The sequence below is a fragment of the Biomphalaria glabrata genome, chromosome 3, assembly GCF_947242115.1.
Source record: "Biomphalaria glabrata chromosome 3, xgBioGlab47.1, whole genome shotgun sequence".
NCBI lineage: Eukaryota > Metazoa > Mollusca > Gastropoda > Planorbidae > Biomphalaria > Biomphalaria glabrata.
The window spans coordinates 34,458,085-34,482,207 of record NC_074713.1 but is presented as its reverse complement, the minus strand read 5'-3'; the positions used below and the strand labels follow the sequence as shown (position 1 = coordinate 34,482,207).

The 24,123-nt window shown below is 31.9% G+C and overlaps 1 protein-coding gene across 1 annotated transcript; it reads right to left on the bottom strand.

Annotated features, from left to right (window-relative positions):
• Nucleotides 1-1,083: 1,083 nt before the first annotated feature.
• LOC106071359 (saccharopine dehydrogenase-like oxidoreductase) lies at nt 1,084-23,557 on the bottom strand. The gene is made up of 13 exons (XM_056024662.1): nt 23,418-23,557; nt 11,978-12,161; nt 11,620-11,726; nt 10,619-10,699; nt 8,559-8,691; nt 8,183-8,232; nt 7,474-7,604; nt 7,190-7,310; nt 6,431-6,550; nt 5,344-5,400; nt 4,926-5,040; nt 4,632-4,713; nt 1,084-2,024 (listed from the first exon to the last, which is right to left on the bottom strand). The coding sequence occupies exons 2-13, from the start codon at nt 12,153-12,155 to the stop codon at nt 1,901-1,903; spliced, it is 1,299 nt and encodes a 432-aa protein (XP_055880637.1). The 5' UTR covers nt 12,156-12,161; nt 23,418-23,557; the 3' UTR covers nt 1,084-1,900.
• Nucleotides 23,558-24,123: the final 566 nt, after the last annotated feature.

Below are 24,123 nucleotides of genomic sequence, written 5' to 3'. Positions count from 1 at the left end.
GTACATAGTAAAGAATGAATAAAATGTATAGATAAATTTATTTTCTAATACAAACTCTTAAATTTCACTTATTATCCTCTTCCCTACCCAAACGTGGCCCCACGAAATCCGTTTTGCATAGGGCCCCACAATTGTTAAGTCTGGCCCTGCTATTTAGTGACCTGTAAATATACATAGTAGATTACTTGTTCTCTTTCCATGACTTCTTGGTCACAATGGTTAAGTGCGGCGCTGCTATTTAGTGTTTGTAAAATTTTTTTACATGTTCCGGATGTTCCTTCAGAGTTGATGATAGTTTACTTCCTAGTCCAAACCTCCTGCAGGACGAAGGGGGATGGGACAGTCCAGCGCGCAAACCACACGACCAGGCAGCCATCCGTAGCAAAGGGTGAAAAAATACTTATTCCCCCCCTTTTTTTTTCTCGAGTCCTGCTCTCTGTCGCCTCAATAGTTCCTACAGAGTAGATTACTTGTTCTCCCCACCTTATTTGTTGATCTTTCTTGGTTACAACGGTCAGGCCCTGCTATTCTGTGAATACTTGTTCTTACACTCCCCACCCCCATCTTGTTTTTTCGTGGGGTGAATATCCGCAGGAATAAGAGAGTGATCTTTCCTTTACTTCTTGCTCGTCCAAACTGTTGAGCGAAGAAGAGAATTATATATATATATATAGAGAGAGAGAGATGACAACCAAAAGGGTCAATTAAGAAAAATATTAATATTAAAGCTTATTGGCATTGTTAGCCCTTTGGGTCTAAATTGTGAAAGAGAATATCTGTGACATTGAATGAGTCAAAGCAAAGGTATTTAATACATCAAGACAAGATTTGAATAGGGAAAGTGATGGAGTAGCTAAAACAAAGATGTTACATCCTTAAGGCTTGCTGGAATATGAGTTGAGACAGCATTTAGTCATATTACACTGTAGGCTGTTCAACAGTTAAAATAACATGAACTTTGTCATTGGAGAGAAATAAAGCCAATATATTACAATTCTTGTGAGACACAGAGATTAACTAATGTTTTTTTTTTTAAGAAAGCCTTACAAAATATGAATCCAAAAAAGAACAAAACCAGTGAAGAACTGTTGAAGCTTTTATTAATAATGCAAAGATAAGAACAAGATCAACATTGCAATAAACAATAGAAAGACAATCACCATTGGCATCATTAATAAGATTTATCAATGTAAGAGAAATGGCAATAGTATTCAAACATCAAAAGCACCATGGCATAAATAGGATCACCATAAAGATGAAAAGTCAACAAACAAAACAAAAAGTAATTGTTGAAAACATTAGTGTTAAATATCAATATTAAGATTGATACTAATGTAGAGTAAGCTTTCAAGTAAACTACTTTTCTGGAACACTGCTTTATGTTTGTGGCTGAGTCAATATTGTATCATAAACTTCAATGGAATACTTTTTTTTTTTTTTTGGATAGGGGGAATCCTCATAGTAAACCAGAAATTCTTCATGGAATAATGAAAATATCAGTGAAGTCTTACAGGCTTTGATATATGACACATAAAGACAAAGCAATAAAAAAAACTTTAATCAATATAAAGTAGGCTAGGCAACAGATAAATGTATCCATTGGAATTAGAGTTATTACTTGCAACAACTTAGCAGCTTTTAACAAACAAAATGGGAATAATCAAATATCAAATCAACTTTTGTAAATATTAGTTAAAATGAAAAACATAACAGAAATTGATTTAAGTAATTATCTATACCAATTCACTAAAGTAGAAGATGTTTAAAAGACTCCAATTTCTACTTCACTGACTGTTTTGAATCATAAGTCAATTGCAGTATAGGAGAACTTATTGCACAAAATAAAAAGCAATGCTTTTAATTAAATAATTAAAAAGAAAAGGTCTGTCCTTCAAAATAACTAATCTGCCTTTTTGTCCTGACTGTTGTCAGGGGAGATAGTCATCAATGTTATGTTATGTTTCTGAAGTCGCTCCATTAAGTTAGTGCCAGAGAAAGCTGCTCCAGGGGTCAGGACTCCTCCTCTGAAATAGGCACAATAACAAAGAATTACAAATGTTACCAAAACAAAAATACTGATTGTATGAACTTACAAATCTTTATCAAAGCACTGCTAAGACCAAGTCAAGCAATCTTATTACCTTCCTTCTCTTAGGTTTTCTACACTATTTTTCAATGTCAACTTTTTAATTTTAAAAAGTTTATTTAAATATCAAGGTCTTCAAGGGCAATTTTCTACAATAGTTTAGACATATTTGGTCAATTCAGTTCCTTTGTTCTACTCTATGATGACACAAGATCTAAACTTGTATCTAACTTCCAATCTGTAACTTTGGCTTTCAACAAAGGAAATAGTGCAGCTAGGAGAACAAAATATCTCAGCATTTATTCAAATCAAAACTTTTTTAAACATTTTTTTTTACTTTGTACCAAGAAACCTTTATAAATGCAAAGACCAGCTTACAACAGACCTGCCTACCAAAAAAAGTCCAAATGCGTAACGCTGATGGTCAAAATGCATATTTTGGTACCAGAATGCGTAACACTTACGCGATCCACTATTTTGTCATATATATATATATATATATATATATATTAAATATACTAGCCTGACATTACCCACGGCCTGCGGGTCTAAGTTTGTGTTTACTTATCTAGTGGATTGGATTTAGATGTATGTTAAACGTAGCTAATGATCCTTTCAAGTTTTTTCTCTTTCGCTACGAAAATAAAATTAGTTGCGAAAATGGGTTTACCCGAAGCCGATACATTCATATCTATTAAAAACGAAAAGAGCGATAGCTTTGTTAAATGAATGGGATTATAAAGTGAACAATTAAACGAAATAATTTTTAGTACGCGATTCACGAATGAATATAGATCTAGGCCTATCTCAACTCGGCTTCGCAGCTTTCGTAAACGAATGTAGTCTCTTAAATATGCTTAAGAAAAAAAAATTGAATTTATTTGATCAAAATATGAAATGAATGGACTATAATTAGTATGTTCATGTGTTAAAGTATAAAACTATCTGTGCGAAGAGAAGTTGTATCATCTTAGAGTTGAATTAGAGTTTTAGATCTAAAGATGGGATTATAAAGTAAACAATTAAACGAACTAATTTTTAGTACGCGATTCATTACGGTATTGTCTAATGAAAGAATGTTCGCCAGGAAATCTGTAGTCACAGATATCAGGAACTAATTTATGTAAAAAATGCTTTTGAAACACAAAATTGAAGGTTATTTTTATTATATAATGAAATCAATGGATCTTCTTTTGTATTTTCATGTGTCAAAGTAAAAAACTATCTGCGCAAAGTGTATTTCTTAAAATTAGATCTAGGTCTAAATCCTTTCGATCTTTTCTCATGTCAACATTGTTAACCATGGCCTAGAATAGATCCATAAATACTATAGCTTTAATAGGATCGGACAACTTTATTTTTTTTTTTTTTAGGGTCTTAAATTTGTTTTAGGGCTACAATACATACACTACGGTCTAGGTTGGTACCCAAGAAACATTCCTGCCAAGTTTTATCAAGATTGGTCAAGCGGTTTTGATGTCTATAAGTCACATACATACACACACCTTACATTCTACTTTATAATATAGATATATATTATATATATATATATAATATTAGATCTAGATGTCATGATTAGATCTACAATCTAAATCTAGATCAATACGACAATAGAGATGATATCTAGACTAGATCTATGTCTATATAATGAATATAATCTACTCTAGATCTGGGCTCAAGTGTTACCGAAGCCGTGGATCCGCTACAAACGTAGGTCTACCCCAAACTTTCGTAGGCCTACCTTCATCCTTGATCTATTCTATACTAAGACTAAGAATCTAGTCTAGATCTAGACTAGATGGTAGCAGATGTTATCGATCTAGATCTAGACAATCTAAATCATACTACAACTAAAGTAACTAAATTGGATCTAGTAATGTAAATGTAGAGAATCATGACATAACGTAATGACTAGAAGTCACTAGCTAGATCTATTCCTGTATAACAAGTTATCTAGATTCTAGATCTAGAATCCAGATCTAGATTAGATATCTACAATGTCACTCAATGTGTTTTGAATCGATAGCACTTCGATATTTTTTTTCTATACAAATGAATAGGGAATCAAGGATTCAACATAATTAATTTCTACTAATGAACTTACAAAAAAAAAAGTCACGTTGGTGTATCAGCTAACTGACGGTACCAACCCGCCACTCCCTCACTCTCGCGTTCTTGATTTCTAGACTAAATCTAATTGCTTTTAAGAACCAATCAACGTATAGATCTGGACACAATGTGTTCCCCCCCCCCCCCCCAACAGGACGGCTTAGCGTGACCTCCGTGACCGCTCGTAAGCTAGTCAAGAGAGGAGGGGAAAAAAGGATACGAAATGCGTAACGCTGCGGGTTAAATGCGTATTTGCATACTGACGGTCATTTTTGGGAGATTTTGCGTAACAAATACGCATTTTGCGTAACGGTAGGCAGGTCTGCTTACAAACAAGCTCTTGCAAAATTTGTCTTACTAATAAATAAGTTGTTGTCAAGAGTAAAACTTACTTATGGAACATATTAGAACTTTTATTCAACAGAGTAAAACTTACTTATGGAACATATTAGAACTTTCCTTCAACAAAGTGACAGCAGACTGAACCATACAGATAGGAGTTGTCACATAACCTGGTTCTGAGAAAACATGTTTATATCATAGATTTGATGTTTAAAGTTTACAATAATTTGTGACTTCAAAAATTGTCTAGTGCCATGAGTTGAATTATAAATGTATTCACAATGCTTGCTCATTGTCATAATGTGAGACAAACAAATATTTAAGGAAGCTCTAACCAATGGTTATTAGAACAGCTAGACATTTTTCAGCTTTACTTTACTAAACTAACCTGGTCCCATTAGCTTGGTAACAATTGTTTTGTTTGGCTTTTGACCAGTTCTGTCAGTAACATCTTCAGTGTAGCCATACCCAACAAATGTCATGGAAAAAGATGTGCTCTCAATCTGTAAACCATCAATTATGTACCAGGTTTAAGGACTCAATAAATGGTACATAGATCTAGTTTTTATTTTATCTTAGAAGTCACAATTAAACTAAAACATGGAGTAATAAGAATAATCTGTTCCTACACATGCATAAGAAATTATGAGAACTAGAAAAATTTATTACCTTTTTTTAATGCTAAAATAATACGAAAATTCAATTCCTATAAATTCGTGATAAAACAAGAACTAGCAGGTTACTTAGATTACAATTTTAATTGGTACCAGAACACACACATGTTTTAACCTGGCCAAATGACTCACCTGTTTTCTGGTTGGGCCACCTTTCTTGAAAAATCCCAAAGATACAATGTGAGGATACTGGAAGACAAAGAAAATCATTTCATGGTGATAAGATATAACAATGTGAGGATACTGGAAGAGAAAGAAAATCATTTCATGGTGATAAGATATAACAATGTGAGTATACTGGAAGACAAAGAAAATCATTTCATGGTGATAAGATATAACAATGTGAGGATACTGGAAGACAAAGAAAATCATTTCATGGTGATAAGATATAACAATGTGAGGATACTGGAAGAGAAAGAGAATCATTTCATGGTGATAAGATATAACAATGTGAGGATACTGGAAGACAAAGAAAATCATTTCATGGTGATAAGATATAACAATGTGAGGATACTGGAAGAGAAAGAAAATCATTTCATGGTGATAAGATATAACAATGTGAGGATACTGGAAGAGAAAGAGAATCATTTCATGGTGATAAGATATAACAATGTGAGGATACTGGAAGAGAAAGAGAATCATTTCATGGTGATAAGATATAACAATGTGAGGATACTGGAAGAGAAAGAGAATCATTTCATGGTGATAAGATATAACAATGTGAGGATACTGGAAGAGAAAGAGAATCATTTCATGGTGATAAAATATAACAATGTGAGGATACTGGAAAACAAAGAAAATCATTTCATGGTGATAAGATATAACAATGTGAGGATACTGGAAGAGAAAGAGAATCATTTCATGGTGATAAGATATAACAATGTGAGGATACTGGAAGAGAAAGAGAATCATTTCATGGTGATAAGATATAACAATGTGAGGATACTGGGGTCACTTGTTTTGTAAGCAATGCAGATCAAAGTACTGGTTTTCATATTTTTTAGCTTGACAAACATGAGGGTGGAAACAGATTTCAAAAGCGCTATTCATTTTTGATGGATTAATATGTCATCGGTGACCTGTTATAGTAGTGATAGTTAATTATAAAGAATGAAGCATACCTCTCGAGGTTTAGTTGCTTTGCTCATAAGAGAAAAAACAAATCTTAGAATAAATGTGTCCTCTAAATGACAGTTCTATTGAGTCTTTCATTACTAACCTTCAACAAAAAAGATCGCCCCCATGAAAAACTTGACAGGAAGAAGAAAACCAGTCCAAACAAGATGATTCCCATTGCTGAGAAAAGACTTGAACAACAAGTGTACGGAATAAATTCAATCTGTTGCAACAAGAAGTAAAAATACAAACAAAACAATTATTTCAATCTATGTAAATAACAAGTACAAATACAAACATAACAATTATTTCAATCTAAGCAAACAAATACAAACATAACAATTATTTAGTTAAAAAAAAATAAAAAATTCGGTCACAACATTAATCAATATGTTAACAATTCCAATTTTTCCTAAAAATAGTTTTTCAGCACATACTCAATAGAAGAAGCAGAGAAGATAAATTGTTACAAAATGTAAATATTTGATGTAAAATCTGCATTGTACATGTAAGCACAGTTCCTTATAAAATAATTCTTTGGTTTATTTTATGCTGGATGCTTTGAGATGGTAGAGTAATATCAAACGTTGTTTAGTAGCAAGAAGAAAAAATTAAATAAAGTGACTAGTTAATTATTATCACTGTTATTTGTTGTTTTTATGTATTTTACCTATAAAAAAAAATCTATTAAATAGATAAAAAAAAAATTTAGTCTTTACAACAGTTGGACATGTCGCAGACACATTGTTTTAACTGATCAGGATATTAGTTGATAAATTAATAATTAAGCAATGAAATATATATTTTTTTTTTAAATATTCAGGAGGGCCTAGAAATGTAAGTAAAAACTAATTTTTTTTACAGGTTTCTTAAGTCTCTGACTGTTCAGCCCATCTCTGATAGTTCTGTAGACAACAGATTTATCACTGCCAAGAAAAGGTAAGCACCATTTCTTCAGGTCATCATTGAAGAACAGGAAGGAGCTAAACAAAGAAACAAACAAACAAAAAAATTACTTTTCATCAGTTTAGAAAGTTAACAAAACTAAAAACAGAATATCTGCTCAATTGTCATAAAGAAAACTTTCATATTTCCATAAAATCAATTGGACATATTTAAATCTAACATTTTCTTTGTCAGTATTACCGTTTGGGAAGTCTATAGTCCAATTTGGGCATTGGGTCAGGATACAAAGCTTTTCTTAAGGAGCCCAATTCATTTCTGTATGCAACACCATAAACAGCTGATTCGAATGTTCCAGTGTTAATGACTGCTCCCTGATGATCATTGTAAAAATGCCTTGTTAGAAATGATTATATACAATGTAATGTTTATATGAATACATTGTGGAAAGTTAACCATCTGAACATGCTGGAATAAGTCAGTTTTTAGCAGAAATCTGAGACAGAGAAGCTTTCTTATGACATATATTCACCCACAAAAATGATGATGGATTATGTACAACATATTGTATGAGTATCTTCTAAGCGCCTATAGCAGTTGCTAGGTTTAAATGCTTTATTGTATTTTTTGTTCTTTATTCTAGTTTTTTTTATAACACAGTCCACACATCTATTATCTGTATTTAAATTTCCAGTATTGGTTTAGTTATTTCCCCTCAAACCAAGTTGCTCATCATGGCCTATTACCTATAACAAGTGAAATGTTAATACACTTTTATTCTAAGTGAAATGTTAATACACTTTTATTCTATCTAAATATGTGCAGAATGGTAATGATCTAAAATGCTTGACTTATTTTCTATATTCATTCTGAAAAGGAAAACTGGTTTAGCTGATTACTAGTATTTAAAAAAAAAACACTTGTACAAATAAAAAGTCTTCTTGTCACCTACCTCAGGTCCCACTTTAGTTTCTATGAAACTCTCAACGTTACTAAGTTCACCTGCAAGGTGATGAACATATTGAATAGCTTGTAAGTTCTTAATAAATATTTTTTTGAACAACAAAAAAACAGTAAAAATTATTGTGACATAAACTTTAAAATTTGAACAAAAAAAAAATGCTGTAATTTCTCGCAGTTAAAGAACTAATTGTACATTTTTCTATCATTTAAAAAAAAAAAAAAAAAAAAAAAAAGATTTGGTTTGGATCATGTTATAAGCATAAAGTTTGCATTAACTGACATCTAGAAGTTTCATATTAACATAAATACAATTTTTTTTATTCTTGAACTGAAATAAGTCAAGAATTAACGCAGCTGTGATTTACCTTCTTTAAACTGCTGTCTGGTGTATTCAAGTCCAATTTCTGCTGGAATGCTATCAAAGCCAACTGATCCAATGACAAAAACATTATTTTCAGCAGCTTTTTTGTTGTATAACAGCTGCATCTTTTCTAAAAACTGGCAACAGAATTAAGTTACAACATTATACATATAGATACTGTGATAGTTTGTACTATAACAGTATCCTACATCTTTAGGTGGTACAGTTAAACTAGTTTTAAAGCTGGTGGAGACCACTATTTGTATTCTGGACAGTCAAGAATATATAGGGAAAAGTCATTTCTGTAGCTCATAGTGAATCTATTATAAACCTTTGGCCACAGAACTTGATGAATTCTACTATATGTATCTGCTTTGGGGGTGCAGTGGCTGAGTGGTAACGCTTGGCTTCTGAACCAGAGGTCCCAAGTTTGAATCTCTGTGAAGACCGGGATTTTTACTTTTAGGATTTTAGGGTACCTCTGAGTCCACCCTGAGTCCACCAAGCTCTAATGTTCACCTGACTTGAGTTGGGGAAAAGTAAAGGCTGGTTAGTCGTTGTGCTGGCATGATGACATCCTTGTTAACCGTGGGACACAAAAATAGTTGACCTTTACATCGTCTGCCCAATAGATCACAAGGTCTGAAAGGGGAACTTCTCATACTTTACTATCTCTGCTTTACAGGGCCGGTACTACAGGTTGCGGGGCCCTATGCGAAACGGATTGTGCGGGCCTAATTTGCGTTGTAATAAGGATAATAAGTGAAAATTTTAAGATTTAGTATTATAAAATAAATTCGTCTTTTATTTTATTTATAGTTTACTAAGTACAAAATGACTGTCAAATTAACTTTACGAGCTATCTACATAAGATAGTAGTTTTCAAATAAAATGCCGATAAACATTCAGATCTGCCTTTTAGATTTACTATCGACTAGCAAAATATCGCTTTTTTTTTCGAAGAGGTCGAGATAGATTTAGACCTATATTTGTATGCCAGTACTATTAAAAGTAAATTAAGTATTTGAAATTCTTGTTTATTATTACATTTTTATTAAATGAAAGCTGACAAAGCCGTTTCGTTTTGTATTCTTTTTAAATCGCGAGTAAGATTGGCGTTTTCCATATTGAATGTATTATCTTCTTTTTTGAAGTAACGTCTGTATCAAATAAGAATGACACACCGAAATGATAATTTTGTCTGTTTCAGGGAGATTTGCATCAGTTTTCAAAAGATTTTAATAATTTCAGGAAATTTCCATGACTTTTTCTTACATTTTATAATTTCAGGAGAATTACAGGAACCCTTTAATAATAAATTAAAATGGTTTCATTTAATAATTTACACCCAGAATTTGCATCGCGCGGGGCCTATGAAAGTGCGGGGCCCTGCTGCTTTATATGTATACCAAGGGAAACTTTTCTTTGTTATGAAAGTAAGGTTGTCATTGTCGGAACCTAGGAGAAAAAAACTCAACTCTCTGCAGCCTTGCAGCTATACCAAAACATGGGAAAAGCTTAAGAAGTCAACCCTAAGAAAAAAATCAGGAGCTGACAACCCTTAGGTAGTTTGACGCACACTTTGCTACACCCTGGCAGAGCATGTGATGCTCCTGATCCCAAACTGTACCAACACAAGCCTTTGGATAGATCAGCTGCGTGGAAAGGGGGAAACTGATATGTGGGCAACATCATCCAGACCATAACTAATGCCCAGGCATTCATCTCATTTCCACGAGATGATTCATAGTCATTTAGCGACTGAAGGAGGCCATAACTTTTGTTACTTGAAATAACAAAACCTACAATTTTATTTTATTTTTATTCTGTACCATACTAGTCACCAATGAAATAGATTAAACCAGTTAAATGTCTTCTGTATGGATAATTAATAATTATTAAAAAATTATTGATTTTTTTAAATTCAAATAAAAAATATGAATTACTTTATGTGATTAGAATAATTATAAGAAATGGATGGACTTCTAAAAAAATTATTAGCATGCATTGTTCTGATAAAGGACAGAGACCTTAATAAGTCATACACTTCCTTCTTAAACCAACCTGTGGCTCTCCACTTATGTCAAGATGATGTGTTCCATTCTCAATGCAGGCCTGCACAACTGGCTCACCATAAAAGCGATACTAGACAGAAATGCAGAAAATATTTTAATAACTTTACTTAACAACAATTAACTAATAAAACAGTTGAACCTTTGTTACTCTTTAATGACAAAGTTATGAAAGTTCAAGTACTTAAATAAGAAATTTGAATAAATATGAAAGAAAAAGAAGTTATTTATCTGAGACTCTGGGCACGTCCATTTAATCTTATTTAAAGAAATTCTTATAATTCGTTTAAATTAGTTAATCCCCAGTAAAGTCAAAAAGCCTTTAACAATTCATGCCTTCTTTATGATTCTTTGCTACCTATTTCTTTTTCCTAACTCCTAAAAAAAAATTTTTTTATGCCAAGTGTTTATGAATTTTCTATTTCTTGAACCCTGATGACTCTATAGAAAAGCCTCAAAAACAATACTGCTTGCTGGTTTCCTTAAGTATTAATTCCCTTTTAATGTAAAGCTGTGCATTATCTTATATATATTATTATAATGTAAAACTGTACATTATCTTGTTATATATTATAAGAATGAATGTTTTCTTCACACAATCTTTGCTTTGAAGCTGAAAATGGAGTGTTTCATAAAACCTTTTTATTTTCTTATAATAATAACATTAACTTAAAAACACATGACAGCAAAAATAAAAAAGCTGAAAAACTATGATATCCCATTTAAATCGACCACCAGCGGACAATGGTTATGCAGGCGCTGAATTTGGCAAAATATGTAGGTCACAGCTGGGGCTGCATAGCCATGGGAAATACTGCATGCCTAATTAATGTTCAGACTCGAAGACAAGCCTTATTATTATTATTCAATTGAACTTCATAAGTTTGACACAATATTTGTTTCAGAAATTATTATATTTTCTCATTCTAAATTAGATAGAAATTTGTATTCACTATCTTTTGTCTAACCTAATATCAACTGCTGTAAACTTACTGGGCCAACACAATTCAGAACAACCTTAGTTTGTTTGGCCATCTCAGCTAATGACTGGGGGCTACTCACATCAGCAATAATGACTGGAATCTCCTCCAAGGTTTTGCCTTTTTGTGTCCAAAGAAAACATGTTTATTAGCTTTTCTCAGTGTCTGACAGAGCTAACAAATTAATAGTCAGTCAATGATTATGAAATGTTCTTGTACAATTTTTTAAGCATATTTTTTTTCTTTATCATGATTCTGTTTAATATACAAAAAATATGTTTAATTAGTATGGCATACAAAACATAATTTATACCTTTTAAAAACAATATCTTTGAAATATATATAAGGTACAGCCATTATCTCTTATTTACCAGTTCGCTCAGATGCTTCACTTAAGACTTTTTGCAACTTTTCCATACTCCTTCCTGCAACAGCCCATGATAACCTCTCTTCTTCTGCCACTCTGGATACTTCATCTACTGTATATTGGCCAGTGAAGCCAGTTGCACCAAAAACAACCAGGTCAAATCTACGTCCTTCTGCATTCATTCTTAACTAGTTTAAATAATTGACCAAACAAAAAAAAATATTACTGAGGCAAATAGTACAAAATAATAATAGAAAGAATAGATTTTATGATCAGGTAATTAAAAAAAGGATAAAAATTAGATCAATGTTTGGTCTAGACACCATGCCACTTATTGCTTAGTTACTATAAGAATAACATTTTAGTTTTATGTTCTAATTTGATTTGTAGAAATTTCTTTTAATAAATCCTAAATAATGCTTTGTTTGATTTTTTAAATAGTTTTTATCAATATGGGGATTTCATAATAGCTTTTCATTTATTATAAAACAGGTATTTTCAGTTTTTAGTCTGTGTTACAGTTACTATAAAAAAATATATAATATTATATTGTTTGTAATCACTTAGTGTGTATAGAGGATTAAACTATTAAAAGCACAGTATAGGGGTATTAAAAAAATCCATTATTTCAGAATATTTGACCAGAATGCTTTATAGGACTTACTGACTTTTTAAATTAAATATAAATAGGGTAATGAGATTTTTTCAAAAAATTATTCCTCTTATAAAATACAGATGTTATTTTATTTCTAAAGAATATTATTATTATGTTTGCTATTGGACTAGATCTAGAAGCCAACAATTCTTAAATACTTATATATAAATATATATTATATTTATATCAAATTATGTAAAATTATCTAGAGGCTAGATGTCTAGAACTTTTTTATTTCTTATCATATAATAGATCTATTATCTAATCTAGATCTATCATTTTGTCTTAGATCTACTTACAAAAATGAACAATCAATCACAATTACATCTTATCTTATATAATACAGACATTACTTCAAAAAAGAAGATGATTATGTTCATGCATCTTAAACAATGACCTAAATTCTGCTAAGTCACTGGTTTACCTGGCTAGCTCAGGTAACCCATTCCATGCTCTAATAACACTAGGGAAGAAGGAGCATTTGTACAAATTTGTCTTAGCTTATGGGACGAGGAATGTGCCTTTATCTTTGTGTCTTTCTGAGTATTTTATTAGATTTTGTTTTTGCATTTGAAGATTATGGTTCATTGTTTTATGTATAATTGCTACTTTACTTTTGAATCCTGAAGGCTTTCTAAATTTAATGATAAGGTGTTACTCTAGTCAAATGTGAATACTTGTTTGTTATGAATCTCACTGCTCTATTTTGTGTCTGTTTCAGTTTCTTAATGTTTTCTTTAGTTGAGGGGTCCCAAACAGAGGATGAATATTCTATTATTGGCCTAACCAAAGTTAAATAACATTTTAGTTTTATGTTCTTATTTGATTTATAGAAATTTCTTGTAATAAACCCTAATGCTTTGTTTGATTTTTCATCAATATGGGCATTCCATGACAGTTTTTCATTTATTATAACACTTAAGTATTTTGCATTTTTAGTCTGTGTTACTGGTTTAGCATGAATAAGATAAGTGGAATTAATTTAAGTTTTTTTGTTACTCTTAATAACTGACATTTTTTCTGGGTGGAAAGACATGCTCCAATTTGATTCCCATTTCTGACTTTTGTTCCTGACCTAATGCAATTTAGTAAATCATTTATGAAATATCTTGATATGCTGATAATTGATATGGGTAGACTCTAAAGTTATACTCTATTATATAACCATATAATTCACATAGATCTATGATTTAGAATCCAATCATGTCCCGACCAATGCAATTGACTTACACAAGACAAGTTACACTAATTCTAATACTGACCTATGACTGCTGTACTGCTTTTTCTATAAAATATTCTGTCTGAACTAGTCTAGATCTATATAATATAGTATAGAATATTACAGAATTCAATAGAACCTAGATATCTTATCTAGATTTAATTAAGTCAATTTAAGATTATATCTAGATATATAGATTCTAGATCAAGAAATCTAGACCTAGAAAGCTAGATGAGATCATAGATTATTTTTTTTATTATATTTTTATACATAGAGTCTAGTCTATAGCCTAGCCTATTCAAACACCTATAGGGCAAAAATTCAAAGTTTGACTTCGCATTATTTAATAATGGTTTGACATAGAAAAGAAAATGAACTATCAAAATCTTCTTAGTTTAAGAGGAAAAAGGATGACTACTTATATTTGTACCCCTAACCTATATTTGTTATTATATTTAAGGTCCAAGAAGCCATGTGTTTTCATTTAATTCAAACAAATTTGACACACATTATTTGATTCCAAACACCATTTTTAATTTATTTCAAACAGTTTTATTATTATTATTGCTTTTATATAGCGCTACTTTCATACTTATAGCATGCTCAGAGCGCTTTTGGTCCAATCGCATTTGTGGACCAGTTGGGGGGGGAGGTGGTATCTAGGAGTTGGTTTTCCGTGCTGCCTTTAGGCGCTCAGTAAACACAACTCTGCCCGAGTCGGGTGTCGAACCTCGAGCCCCCTTCTAGATAGCCAAGCCAAGCCAAGTTCAAGCGCACTTGGCCTCTCGACCACGCAAGCTGTAAGGATTCATGTTATGGCTAAAATAAATAAACGTTTCTATATATAGACTCTAGACTATAATATAGAGTCGAGATCTAGATAGACTAATCATTGACTAATGCATGATGAAAATCATCTAGATCTAGAAATCTAGATCTATAAATTAGACTAGATGTCTTGGCCTTGACTTGTGACGCCACTGACGGTTGACTTGTATAAGGGATCTTAGTCTTAGTGAACTTAGTGAGACTAAGTCTAATCGTCTAATCAACTGAACTAGATCTATCAAGTCTAATGAAATTTGAAATGTCTACTCTGGCATCTTAACTTAAGTACTTAAGTTATAAGTCATAAGTAAGTTGAGTCTAGAGATATACTACTACTAGTACTACTCTAGTGTCTCTTCTTCCATGACTCCATCTTGCTATGCTAGTCTAGATTCTAGATCTTAGTCTTAGATTATTTATTTTATTATAATAAAATAGATACTCTACTAATAGAAATAGATCTAGATCTAGTACTCACTATATATATAGTAGCATCTTATATAAGGCACAGCTCATCGAATTCTCCTTTAAGAAACACATTGCTTTTTTTGTTTATAATTAATTTGTTTTTATGTTTGGAGCTAAAAACGACGTTTCGGGACAGTGCATGTCCAATTTTAGATAAGTTCCTGTATTTTTGTTCCGCTTTTCCAAAGCAGATGGCAGTTTTTTAGATTCTCGGTAACCATGTATGTAAAGCTATTGTTTTAACCTCCCCCGGCAATTCATATCCATATAAGGGATGAAGGCTATATTATTAGCCTGTTTGATCGTAGGCTGGTGGATATATCAAAATAAGCTTCCAATCATCTTTAGAAAGACATTCCAATCACATTCATACTGTTAGCTGTTAAATAAAATTAAAAAAGGAGGTATTTCAACGATAATAATGAATTTAACACATTCTCCTATAGTGCACAAGGCAAAATCGTAATAATAAATATTATTGGGATTAATAAATCTATGATTTTTTCAATGAATAAATGTGACCTAGATCGAGATATCTAGAATATATAATTTATGAATGAAAAGAAAAAGTGCGGGCTGCTAATTTGAAGCCAGAGACCATGCCCACTGCAGGTGATCACGCTAGGCGAGCGCTGGTGGTGGAGAGGTATACACTAAACGTGTAGTGTCACAACCTATCATACAGGCAGTGGAGGGAAGGGGGAGAGAGTAATGAAAAGACAAAGAAAAGCATCTATGGGAGAGAGGGGATGTTAAGGTGTAACAAAACGAACATCCAAATTATGAAAAGAAGAGGGTCCTTGGATGGGAATTAAAAGAAAGACACAGAGAATACATGTAGCTTAGTTGAAAATATCATGTTTATTAAATTATAATATAATTAACTAATTTATAGATCTATAATTTATATAGATTTATTTTTGTCTGTTTCTACACATAGATTATATAGGTAGGCATATATAAATAAATAAACTATAAACGATATATATATATATATATATAAAGGCCTATATATATAGGCATATATATATATATATATATATATATATATATATATATATATATATATATATATATATATATATATATATATATATATATATATATATATATATATATATATATATATATATATATATATATATATATATATATACTAGACATATGTTACCCGCGACCCGCGGGTCTTTATTTGCGCATTACTTTCGATGTAGTCACTGAGAGTGTTTTGTAAACAATTAAACGAAATAATAATGTAATAAGTAAAGCGAATGTGTCAATGTAAAAATAGTGTGAATGAAGCTATCAAATCAAAATAGCTAATAGGCTTAAATCCATTTTTTTTTTCAAATTAAAACATTTGCTTGTAGGCCTACATATATTTGATTAAAATTTGAGACGAATAGACTAAATTTTGTATGTTCATGTGTTACAGTATAAAGTAGATCTTGAGGTAGACATAGATCTAAATCTACACTAATCTAGAGGCTTTTATAGAGTTCATTCTGTGTTGCGCATGCATAACCTTTTTTCATGAATGAATATAGGCCTATCTCAACACGGCTACGCAGCTTTATTTAGCGAACAGCGAACGAATGTATTAAAAATGCTTTAGAAAAACAAATTTTAATGTTAATTTGATTAAAATATGAAATGAATGGACAATAATTAGTATGTTTATGTGTTAAAGCATAAAACTATCTTTGCGAAAAGAAGTTTTATCATCTTAGAGTTCAATAAGAGTTTTAGACCTAGGGCCGACCTAGGAATAGACTCAGTAGAGAGATGTGTTAATCACTGTTAATGTGTAACTATTTGGTAATGTCTAATGAAAGAATGTTCGCCAGACATTACCCACGGCCTGCGGGTCTAAGTTTGTGTTACTAATCTAGTGAATTGGATTTAGATGTATGTTAAACTTAACTAATGATCCTTTCAAGTTTTTTCTCTTTCGCTACGAAAATAAAATTAGGTTTGCGAAAATGGGTTTACCCGAAGCCGATACATTCATATCTATTAAAAAACAAAAAGAGCGATAGCTTTGTTAAATGAATGGGATTATAAAGTGAACAATTAAACGACATAATTTTTAGTACGCGATTCATGAATGAATATAGATCTAGGCCTATCTCAACTCAGCTTCGCAGCTTTCGTAAACGAATGTAGCTTTAGAAAACCAAATTTGAATATTTATTTGATCAAAATATGAAGTGAATGGACTTTAATTAATATGTTTATGTGTTAAAGTATAAAACTATCTGTGCGAAGAGAAGTTTTATCATCTTAGTGTTGAATTAGAGTTTTAGATCTAGGGATGGGATTATAAAGTAACAATAAAACGAAATAATTTTTAGTACGCGATTCATGAATGAATATAGATCTATGCCTTTAACTCGGCTTCGCAGCTTTCGTAAACGAATGTAGCTTTAGAAAACCAAATTTGAATGTTTATTTGATCAAAATATGAAATGAATGGACTTTAATTAATATGTTTATGTGTTAAAGTATAAAACTATCTGTGCGAAGAGAAGTTTTATCATCTTAGAGTTGAATTAGAGTTTTAGATCTAGGGATGGGATTATAAAGTAAACAATTAAACGAATTAATATTTAGTACGCGATTCATTACTGAATTGTCTAATGAAAGAATGTTCGTCAGGAAATCTGTAATCACAGATATAAGGAACTAATTAATGTAAAAAATGCTTTTGAAACACAAAATTGAAGGTTAATTTTATTATATAATGAAATCAATGGATCTTCTTTTGTTTTTTCATGTGTCAAAGTAAAAAACTATCTGCGCAAAGTGTATTTCTTAAAATTAGATCTAGGTCTAAATCCTTTCTATCTTTTCTCATGTCAACATTGTAGACATGGCCTAGATCCATAAAATACTATAGCTGTAATAGAGTCGGACAACTTTATTTTTTTTGAGGGTCTAAAGTTGGTACCCAAGGAACATTCCTGCCTAGTTTTATCAAGATTGGTCAAGCGGTTTTGATGTCTATAAGTAACATATATCCATAGATACATACATACATACACCACACATTCTTATCTTATCTTATATAATACAGACGTTACTTCAAAAAAGAAGATGATTACGTCCTACGCGTCATGCATTTAGTCATGCATATTAACCAATGACTTAAATTCTGCCAAGTCACTGGTTTTCCTGGCTAGCTCAGGCAACCCATTCCATGCTCTAATAGCACTAGGGAAGAAGGAGCATTTGTACAAATTTGTCCTAGCATATGGGACGAGGAATGTGCCTTTATCTTTGTGTCTTTCAGAGTATTTTATTAAATTTTGTTTTTGTATTTGAAGATTATGGTTCAGTGTTTTATGTATTATTGCTACTTTACTTTTGAGCCTTCTGTCCTGAAGGCTTTCTAAATTAAGTGATTTTACTAAAGGTGTTACTCTAGTCAAATGTGAATATTCGTTTGTTATGAATCGCACTGCTCTATTTTGTGTCTGTTCTAGTTTCTTAATGTTTTCTTGAGTTGAGGGGTCCCAAACAGAGGATGCATATTCTATTATTGGCCTAACCAAGGTTAAATAACATTTTAGTTTTATGTTCTTATTTGATTTATAGAAATTTCTTTTAATAAATCCTAATGCTTTGTTTGATTTTTTTGTAGTTTCATCAATATGTGGATTCCATGACAGTTTTTCATTTATTATAACACCTAGGTATTTTGCGTTTTTAGTCTGTGTTACTGGTTTGCCATGAATAAGATAAGTGGAATTAATTTGTTTTAGTTTTTTTGTTACTCTTAACAACTGACATTTTTCTGGGTGGAAAGACATGCTCCAATTTGATTCCCATTTCTGTAATTCATCTAATTCTCTTTGTAAAATATCTGTGTCTTGTGTTGTTTTTATTGTTCTATATATTATGCAATCGTCTGCAAATAATCTGACTTTTGTTCCTGAAGTAATGCAATTTGGTAAATCATTTATGTAAATTAAAAATAGTAGTGGACCCAAGACTGTTCCTTGAGGTACACCTGAGTTTACTGTTATCGGTGTTGATTTAGAACCATTTATTATTACAGTTTGTTCTCTCCCTATCAGAAAGTCTTTAATCCACTGATGCAGTGGACCATTAATGCCGAAATATTTTAATTTTTTAAGCAAACTATGGTGGTGGACTTTGTCAAAAGCCTTAGAAAAATCTAGTAAGATAGCATCTATTTGTTCACTATTATCTAAACCTTTTGAAAAATCATCAATTAGTCCTATTAGTTGTGTTTCACATGATCTATATTTCCTAAAGCCATGTTGGTATGGTGTGAGGACATTATGTTTGTCTAAGTGGTTTATGATGTTGCTACATATTATGTGTTCTAGGATTTTACATGTGATGCTGGTAAGTGATACTGGTCTGTAGTTTCCTGGGTCAGATTTTTCTCCTTTTTTAAATAGGGGGGTGACATTAGCTTCTTTCCAGTCCTTTGGTACTCTGCCCTGGTTAAGTGAAGCCTGAAAGAGTATTTTGAACACTGGGGCTAGCTCATTACTTAGTTCTTTGAGTAATCTAGCTGGAATACCATCAGGTCCAGAAGCTTTATTTGGTTTGGTGTTGGCTAATAGTTTTTTAATTCCATTTTCTTGTACTACTATATCTTCTATGTTGTCTACTTGGTTCAAATTCAGTAATATGTCTTTGTCTCCTGGGGCTGAGAATGCTGATGCAAAGTATTTGTTTAGAATGTTTGCTTTAGTTTCATTATCATTATGTATTATGTTATGTTCATCTTTTAATGGCGCTACGCCTGTTGTTTCCATTTTCTTAGACTTAATGTATGACCATAGGTTTTTGTTGTTATCTTTAGATATTACATTGTTTATGTATTCACTCTGCAGTTGTCTGCTTACTTTTTGGGTTAAGTGTTTAGTTTTTATATACTTTTTGTAAACTCTTTCTGCATTAGTTTCTTTACTTTATAATATAGATATATATATATATATATATATATATATATATAGAGAGAGAGAGAGAGAGAGAGAGAGAGAGAGAGAGAGAGAAAGAGAGAGGCAATATACTATAAATACATATTGCAGAAGTGAATATACTTCTTTTAATACAATCTAAATAATTTTTAATTAACACAGATATAATTTATTAGCAATAACATAGTGGTGTTTCTTAGCGGTGCTCGATGTGCGCTAAAGGAGAAAGCACAAAAAATGCGCTTATTATAGGAGCATGAAGTGACCTAATTTATTTTAAAATTAAATCTTGACTATGAGTGGTAATTCAAAGAAACACAGCTATTTTAAATATTTTTATAGTCCTTTAGTTGCAGAATAAGAAATTAAGAATCTGCTTTCAGTTTTTTTGTAAGTTAAACCGTCACCAAATAAAAAAATAAAATAAAAATTTGACCTAGAGTAACTTACATCTATCGAACACCTTCGTTTTAAGGTACTTATCGAACACCCCATTGTATTTTTTTAAAATTCTCCTTTATTTCGATGATTATAAAGAAACTAGTCCATTCTTATTGTGCATCGTCCATTTCTTGATAATTAAGTTATAATTAGTTTCATTTTCACCCGAGGATCATTTTTTTACTTATATTCAAAGTGCATTGGTAATATTGGTATAAAAATTTCACATTTTTTGAACTCTCGGGAAGAGTGGAGTGAGTCTCGGGTTAAGGGTATTTTTTAATGCTAATGATGCTTCAGCTCAAAAAAACTAAATAATACGCTTCTAATTAGGCTGAGAAATATTTACAACTATTTATCTGAAAGTGTCCTTTGTTACCTAAACATGAAAATTGAGGTTTAAAAAGGGGGTGTTCGATAATAGCAGTTTTTATATAAGCAATCTCAGCTTCGTAAGATATCGAACACCATTTTAATGTTAAAAATAAACATCAAAGGGATATAACCCAAAGAAGACAAAATATTTTAATTATATATTTTTTAATTGTTATTTTCTAAAATAATGTAATGCAAAGTACAGATATAAATTAATCATATGTTACAATTTGTATCAGCTATTTGTGGTTTACCGTAATTGTGCTATATTTTTTTAAGTAAATAGATTTACATCGATATGCACTAATTGTACCCATTTTAAAAGCTTGATTTTATGACACATATATCATATTATATATATTATAGCTTGATGCTAATAGCATCTATGCCAAATTGTCGGGAGGAGCAGAGTGGAATGTATTCAGTTGTTGTTTCTTTTTCAGATGCCCCATTCTATTAACTTCTGAATTATGTGTTATAAACCAATACCTAGCGCATGTGCTTGATGTGAAGAGATATTAATAAAACGAAAGGGCAAAGGGGGAGGTATAGAATGCAGATATGGTATTTTGAAATAAAAATGTCTTGGGCAGGTAAAAAAAAAAAGGTTGGGGGGTGGGGGAGAGAAACAGTCAAGACTCTGTATCCAGAGATCATCAATAATTGATCGACCATTAGAATGTGACGTCAGCCTCAAATACATAGAGTCAATTGTGCTTCTCGATCTAGATGTGTGGCGCCGGGTCTATAAAATTATATATATATATATTTTTGCCATAAAGTATGATAAAGCTCATAATGCGCTACAAAGACACTCCTTTGAAACATCACAAATACACAAAATAATAACAATAACACATTTAACCACTCTCTTATTCTGCCTACACCCCCTTACCCGCGCTTCCACTCTCCAACATTCACACTTTTTCAGTGCAAAGTAACAACGTAAATTTCAAGACTCAATCCAAACGCAGCCACCAGACTAACACACAACAAAAAAAAAAAATGGTCAGTGATAGCGTAACACACAGGTGTAAACCAGGCCATCAACACAGCCCCAAAACATTGTTCAAGTTGTAGTAAGAACAATGTTGAGGGGAAAGGGGGAGAAGCCATCAGTCGAGTACCTACGGTCAAGCCGCTAATTAGGTCACAAACACTAGGCATGATGGATACGTAGTATATATAGATATGTTGTTTGTGTGTGTGACAAATACTAAGCGTGCTCTAAAATACGTTGTTTTTTTTTTGTTTTTTTGGTCAACCAGGTGGTTTAGGGAGGGCGGATTTATCTACATCTATAGGTAACACAGCTTGCAAGCTACCATAGCTTTTCAGCACCAACCCCCTCCCCGCCCAGATCGAAAAATATCTAGCACTGACTTTTGGGCTGTTACATACACTGAGCGTGCTAGATCGGCGGCTAGTTACGTAGGGCCGCGTACCGTATGTTTTGTTTTTAGGTCAACCAAGTAAACTGTTGTGTCCTGCAATGACTTGGGGAGGGCGGGATTATCTATTGGCTACCAAAGCTTATTAGGCTCTCCCTCAAATAAATAATATCTGGATTTAATTTATTAATGGCCTTATGTCTCAAAATAGCTTAAAGACCTAAATAAGTACTACGGTAATGCGTTACTGGGCTTAGCACCGTCAGTTTCTAAGCAGAGCTGATCAGTGATAGATTCCTTCGATGTGGACCATTTGAAAATGACTAAAAATCTGTCTTTCTTGACATGGCGTAAAAAGAAAATGATAAAAATAAAAAACAATATAGATTATAACACTTTTGAAACACCATACTTTTCACAAAATTTTAAGATTATAACACTTTTAAAACACCATACTTCTTGTGTGTTCGATAAGTTCTTAATATGTTCGATAAGATAAGATAAAGGTTAAAAAGTGTTCGATAATTTAAGCTTTTGAAATCATCAACCTGACCCATTTTAACATCAAATATAAGTCTAACTATGAGTAGTAATAGAATAAAACATGTCTACTTTTTAAGAAAAATGGATGAGGAGTTCACAGATACAATCAGTTTTTTTCTAGGTCTAATTTTTACGGAGATACACAAATTTAAACATAAAAAATGTTGGCGAATGAGCTTAACTTGTTCGATAAACGTAAGTTACTGTAGAGTGTAGTTCCCGAATACGGTGTGCCTAATATAAGAATCTACTATACTACTATAGTCTATAGTTATCTAGATCTAGTAGTATAGTACTATAGTATAATAGTAGTGACGACTAGTAGTGTAGTAGTAGTCTAGTAAGTAAGTAGGAGTCGAGACAGTAGACAGTAGCTGAGTAGTGAGTAGTCAGTAGAGACAGTAGAGTAGCTCAGTAGACTGAGACGACTGAGTAGATCTAGACCTAGATCTAGATCTAGATCTAGTAATACTAGTAAGTAGTCTAGATCTAAAAAGCTAATCTAGGTCTAGATAAAAATTCAAGATATCTAGATTCTAAATCTAATGAAGATCTAAAATGTAAACCTTTCCTTCACGTTTGATTTAGACTCTATCTAGATTAGACTTTAAACTTTCTTATAACGATTGACAAACTTGTCTTTGAAAATTTCAAACGTCATTTATCGAAACTAGTGGAGACAAATATTTTGGTCTTGGAGTTTGCCAACTTCAAAATGTAGTAACGACCGTTTGTGTAAATAAAATAAATGAAATGATTTTATAAGTTATAATTATTTTGCATCTATAACATTAAATTTAAACCTATTTAAATGTCATTATTACATTTCCCTTCTTTAAACAAAATCCAAAGAACGTAATAAAATACGTTTAAAAAGTAAACAGAAAAAAAAATTTAGAGATCTACATTAGATCAAAATACGACAGAATGACTATATTGGTAACATTCTTTTATTCTATTTATAGCGCCACTTTTTTCAACAGGTCTAATAATAAGGCATTTTTTTTAAGCATGGGCGTGGCCTGGATTTTTTTTTTCGGGCTGTGGGGGGGGGTTCATAAGCACACACACACACACACAGAGTATATCAGTGTTTCTCAAACTGTGTGCTGCGGCACACTAGTGTGCCGCCGAAGATTTGCAGGTGTGCCGCGGGAGTTTTCAGAACGCCACACGTGCAGCGTTACACAGGTCTGCCTACTATTTAATTTGTATTTTACGTTGCGATGACATCTCCACTTGCAACGACCAGTAATAGTAGTGGGTCGCTCC

What these genes read in the sequence shown, in the direction of transcription:
- LOC106071359 (XM_056024662.1), bottom strand. Translation starts at nt 12,155, where the DNA reads ATGAATGCAGAAGGACGTAGATTTGACCTGGTTGTTTTTGGTGCAACT. An exon ending in AAACTAAAGTGGGACCTGAG is followed by an intron (nt 7,605 to 8,182) that starts GTAGGTGACAAG and finishes AATGATCATCAG; the next exon opens with GGAGCAGTCATTAACACTGG. An exon ending in GTGGCCCAACCAGAAAACAG is followed by an intron (nt 5,041 to 5,343) that starts GTGAGTCATTTG and finishes GATGGTTTACAG; the next exon opens with ATTGAGAGCACATCTTTTTC.